At 39.7% G+C, this 6,000-nt stretch overlaps 1 protein-coding gene across 4 annotated transcripts in view; it reads left to right on the plus strand.

Moving 5' to 3' along the window:
- Window positions 1–5,517, plus strand: part of katnb1 (katanin p80 (WD repeat containing) subunit B 1) — a 90,138-nt gene extending 84,621 nt beyond the window's left edge. For 3 of the 4 annotated variants that reach the window (XM_060941806.1, XM_060941805.1, XM_060941807.1), the window contains 3 exons: window positions 775–849; window positions 4,845–4,961; window positions 5,111–5,517. In XM_060941806.1, coding sequence (XP_060797789.1) covers window positions 775–849; window positions 4,845–4,961; window positions 5,111–5,246 — 328 coding nt within the window. In that variant the 3' untranslated portion in view covers window positions 5,247–5,517. The other variant, XM_060941808.1, reaches the window with a different exon arrangement.
- The last annotated feature ends 483 nt before the right edge of the window (window positions 5,518–6,000 follow it).

Consider the following 6,000-nt stretch of genomic DNA (forward strand, 5'->3'; position numbering starts at 1 on the left):
TTTAGTCGAGATTGAAGGTGTGGATTTTGGAGCAGGGGCTTCTTTCTTGGACGGCAGCCTCTCCGTCCATGGCGATGTAAAACCCATGACTGTGGATGGTGACACTGGTATTCCAGTAGCTTCCAGTTCATGGCAGGCCTGTGACTTGGTGGTTCCTGGGTTATTCCTGACCATCTGAACCAACTTCCTCTCAGCTGAGGGTGACTGTTTGGGTCTTCTTCCACACCTTGCCAAAGTGGCTACACTTCCAATAAGGCACTTGTCAAACAAACCCTTTTTATGTTGGTACAGAGAAGCTACCAGCTGTAGTCAGTCATGATCATTAACAGGAAGTTAAGAGGCCTTGCTCTTAGCTAGGTAAGACATTCTGGAAATTTCAGCACCACTGAATTAATTATCTAAATGGGCGTTGTTTTTTTTTTAATAATGTGCAATCATTCTTATTCAGAAAAAGGATAGTTCAAAGAAAGCCCACTATTACCATGGCATTCCTGTCCATGATGAGTGTATGTGAACTTCTGTTTCTGTCTGTCTAGGTCAATAACTTTGACACATTTTGGATTTGTTTTTTAATTTGCTTCTAATAAATTTACTTCAGTTAAAGATTAGGTTTCTGCCATGTTTCCTTTACCCTAATTAACCACACTTGTTTGTTTAAATTATATTTTTTACCCATCTTTAATAGTGCCAATAATTCTGAACTATTAGTATTACTAATGGTGGTAAGAAGAAGCAGAAGAATAAACTGGACATGTGAAATCTGAATACCTTTAGGTCACTCTGGAAACTAGACACCTGCATTTCCATCTTGCCTCAGCTTGAGGAGCTACTACAGAGCAAATACGAAAGGTGAGTGTCAATTTACACACACAAAACAAACAAACAAATATCCAAATACAGGGCTTGTAATTTGTTCCCAAGTATTTACATGTAACTCTTGCCGGCTTCTTTGTAAACAGCTACTTTAATGGATAATCTATCTATTTTTGTCTCCTCTTCATACATTTTTATATTAGCAGGACTTCTCTGCTCTTGCTGACTGAGATGTTTGTCCATTTTGCATTTAACAAAAAGCTGAGCTGTTTGATGAAGACTCATTTTGTTACACTTGTGTTAAGCTTATCTGTACAAACAGAAGTGTTTCTTGGTTAACCAGAGCCAAAGAGAAATCAAGCCACTTCTTGTTTTAGCTGCATTAAGCTATTTTATTATTCTATATCAAAGTGGCTGTTAAATGGGAGTGATTTATTAAACATCTTTCCCATCCACTACAATCTCCAGTCTTGTTTGTAAAGTCTTTAGTTAAATGTGAAAAAATTATAAGGGTTTTTTTTTTTTTAATTTCTTATTTTTGTGTAACTGAGGGGGCTGTATTATTTGAGGAATGAGGAAAAACTAAGGATGATTGTCTTTTTTTTTTATTTCTATCACAATACATGGATTTTTTTAATGGAAGATACACTCACTGTCCCCTTTATTAGGTGCAGCAGTACAGTGCATAAAAATCATGCAGGTACAGGTCAAGTGCTAAAATTATTGTTCACATCAAACATCAGAATGAAGAAAAAGTCTAACTCCTGTGACTTTGATTGTGGCATGGCTGTACCAGAAAGGTTGGTTTTGAGTATTTCAGAAACTCTTGATCTCCTGGGATTTTCACACACAACAGTCTCTAGAGTTTACACAGAATAGTGCACAAAACAAAAAAACAGAGTGAGCGACTTTTCTGTGGGTGGAAACACTTTGTTGATAAGAGAAGTCAGAGGAAAATGGCTGGACTGGTTCGAGCTGCCAGAAAGGATATAGTAACTCCTATAAGCGCACTTTACACCATGGTGAGCAGAAAAGCATCTCAGTATGTACACAACATTGAACCTTGAGGTGGATGAGATACAACAGCAGAAGGCCATGTTGGGTTTTACTCCGGTCAGCCAAGAACAGGAAACTGAGTCTATCATGGGCACTTTTAGGGCAGTGGGCATGTGCCGTCTTTGACCGCCATGTAATAGAGTAGTAAGGCATCTCCTTCTCTCCACTAGCCTGGGGTGGTGCCTTGAGCAAGCACTAGCAACCCCTCACTCCCCCTGGTCAGGGTTATGACCGCAGACTGCATGAAGGAGACCACCGCCTGGTGGTTCAAAGGGCAGGAAGGTGGACCCAGCAAAGTGTTTGTGGAGCATGATCAGGGCACAGTGCAACACGTAGAACACTGTTGGCCATCTACTGCATCCCAACCTAGCTCCAGCCGTCTTGATTCTGTCTGGACCCAGTTAAGTCAGAACGAGAGAGTGAGGCTGATGACTGTGCAGCTCTCCCTCACTCTAATCCAAGTCACTCACAAGTCATGACTTCAAATTCAATCATGGGCACAGACTCACCCTAACTGCACAGAAAACCATCACCTGGTCTTTTTCCAGTCTTCAACTGTCCAGTTTGAGTCTGTGCTCATGATGGAACACAGAACTGTTACTTGGTGTCTTTTGTTTTTCACACTATTCTGTGTAAACTCTCAAGTCAAGTTATATTTCTAAGATTTTTAAACAGATGAACTAATCTATTTATCCTTAATGATCAAGCCTGTGGTGACCGTGGCAATGAAAAACTCCCTGAGACATGAGGAAGAAACCTTGAGAGGAACCAGACTCAAAAGGGAACCCATCCTCATCTGAGTGCTAACAGATATTGGTGTTTTATAAATGACTCACTTCTATAACTGTGTCCTAGGTAGTCAGAGTACAACTGTGTAACCAGGAAATTCATTATAGTTTTAACATGGTCTGTTTTGTTGAAGTTATCAACTGTTCATTGATGGACACTTGAATGCAAAACTGGGACTGCAGTTGTCATGAACAAAGTTATCGTGGCAATTGTAGTCCTAAGCCATCATTGCAAAACTGTAAGTGTCCATAGCCAGCTTCTAAGTGCATCTTTTAGACTGTCCATATATGGCCATCCTCCACAGGAGCGATGTGATGAAAACCTCAACCAGAAGTAGGGCATCAGGATGGATCAGGCAGGTCTGACGGAAGACTGTTGTGTGAGAATCCCAGAAGATCAGCAGTTTCTGAAATACTCAAACCAGCCCATCTGGTACCAACAACCATACCACAGTGAAAGTCAAAGACTACTTTTTCTTCATTCTGATGTTTGATGTCAACTTTAACTGACACTCTTGATCTGTAACTGTGTGATTCTTATGGATTGTGCTGCTGCTACATGATTGGCATGAACGTCAATGGATGCTGACTGACCGGCTCAAGCTTAATGATGATGATAAAACTGAATATTTACTTACAGGAACAAGACAACAATTGTTTAAGGTGAGCACAGGCTCTCTTGCTATTGGTGATGATCAGATTATTCCAGCTCAAAAGGCCAAGAATCTGGGCTGCTGGTTTGATCAGCAACTTGGTATGGGGGACACACATCAGTAAGATTTGTAGTGCGTCTTATTTTCATTTGCACAACATTAAATGCATTAGAAAGTTTCTGTCAACTGAATCAACTAAGAAGTTGGTGCATGGTCTAGTCATTAGTAGAACTGACTACTACAATAGTTTATTATATGGTTTGCTGCAAACACAGCTGTCTAAGTTACAGCATGTCCAGAACACAGCTGTGCGCCTTATTTGCAATGTTTCCCGTTTTGATCATAGATCGCCTGTGCTTTTTTAAGCTTCACTGGCTGCCAGTGCAATTTAGAATTAAATTTAAGATACTAGTAATTACATTTAAGGCTATTCACGGGCTAGTGCTGGACTATATTAATGACTCATCATTAAGGGTACATCACACTATTCTTTGAGATCAAATAATGGGCTTCTCCTTGAGTTGCCAAGAGAGTGAACAAAGAGGACATTGGGGGACAGGGCTTTTTGTTCTGCCGCCCCAAAACTGTGGAACTCATTACCAAGTATTATTCGTGACTGTAGAACTTTGGACAATTTTAGGAATATGTTGAAGACGCATTTAAGTTAGCTTTTATAAATAAGATTTAATCAGACTTGTATTTCATCTCATCTCATTATCTCTAGCTGCTTTATCCTGTTCTACAGGGTCGCAGGCAAGCTGGAGCCTATCCCAGCTGACTATGGGCGAAAGGCGGGGTACACCCTGGACAAGTCGCCAGGTCATCACAGGGCTGACACATAGACACAGACAACCATTCACACCTACGGTAAATTTAGTGTCACCAGTTAACCTAACCTGCATGTCTTTGGACTGTGGGGGAAACCGGAGCACCCGGAGGAAACCCATGCGGACGCGGGGAGAACATGCAAACTCCGCACAGAAAGGCCCTCATCGGCCACGGGGCTCGAACCCGGACCTTCTTGCTGTGAGGCGACAGCGCTAACTACTACACCACCGTGCTGCCCCAGACTTGTATTTAATTTTTAAAATATATTTTTATCATAGTTTTAGCTCATTTTTATATTATTGTATATTTTTAGCTTTTAATAAGTAGATATTGTTTTATGGTTGTTTTCTAGTTAATCTTTGTGACACGCAAGTGATCATATATTCATGCAGCCTGCGCACTATAATTGTATATTATTATTATTGGCTGATTTGGATAACTACATGTGTCCAGGTGTTCCTAATATACTGGACATCAGTGAGGCTCAACTCTTATTGAAACAGTCACACTTGTGAAGGAATTTTTCTAGTGCTGCAAGCAATTACTGCTTAACAGGACTGTGCAGTACAATAACAACTGGAGGTTTTGGATAACAGCTGGATGATTTTTGTAATGCAATAATTTTGCACATTTTCTTGAAGGTAATTATTAATAATTCTGTAGTTCACTATTTCATGATCTCCCTCTCCTTCTCTCTGCTCCCTAGTTATGTGCAGACTGGCTACATGTCTTTGAAGTTAATTTTGAAGCGCTTTTGGCCATTAATCTCAGACACACTGACTGCTCCCCCTTCTGTTGGAGTGGATATTACACGAGAGGAGAGGTTTGTATAACATTCCTAACATTCCATTATGGATTGTACAATCAAGTGGTAGAACTGTCACTTGCGTAAGTATTCATGATCGACTGTACCATAGTTTCTAATCTACAATAGGTATGTGAATGTATGCCTACTTGTTTCCTGACTTTTAGGCATCAGAAGTGTACGATGTGCTATAAGCAGCTGAAGAACCTCAGTAATGTAGTGAAGAACCGTGCAGAACAAGTTGGCCGACATGGCAGTACTTTCAAAGAACTGCAGCTACTTATGGCCCCACTGGACTATTGAAACACAATTGCATTCCTTACTGTTTAGTATCACACACAGGTTGGTCACAGTAGTAAGCTCTTACTTCGCAAAGCGCTCACCATGACATGATTGGACTTCCTTCTCAGTGTATGAACAGACTTGATCCACTACAAGAGTGTTTATGATGTCATTAGGCAATAATAATTTACTGTGTATTTTTTACAAAACTGCTTTTGTTTGAATTTGTTTGTGATTCCTTTTATATAAAGAACAATTATGTACTTTTTCAAATAAAATACATCAATCCTTATTTTCTCATTTGTAAACGCTGTTTCAGGTATTTAAAATTTAGTTGGTTTTTTTTTTCCATTTACCTTTTTAATGTCTTCAAGATCTTAGTATGGTATTGCAAACATTAAAAAAAAGTCACTATTAACATTTTCTGGAACACACTGCATACAAACTAGTGTAAATCTTTTACAAATATATTAGAAAACAATACACATTTAGGATGCATTATACAGGGTACAGTGCATAGTGAAATACTGAGTGCTTGACACTAAGACTGCAATTAAGCAAAGAGTAGATGAGAATGGGGAAAAAAATGAGTAAAGACAGTGCAATCAAATAAACATTGACTCAAATTGCCTCCATCACACGATTTTGTAACCATGAAACTGTGGGCTCTTGAGTGAGACAACAGAAAAACGTTTGGCCTTCATGAGGTCGAATTCCAATGGCAGCAGGAGGAGGGTCAGTGATGTCTTGGATCCAAACTACGAAGATGATGAGA

Source organism: Neoarius graeffei, chromosome 15 (genome assembly GCF_027579695.1).
Source record: "Neoarius graeffei isolate fNeoGra1 chromosome 15, fNeoGra1.pri, whole genome shotgun sequence".
Taxonomy (NCBI): Eukaryota; Metazoa; Chordata; class Actinopteri; order Siluriformes; family Ariidae; genus Neoarius; species Neoarius graeffei.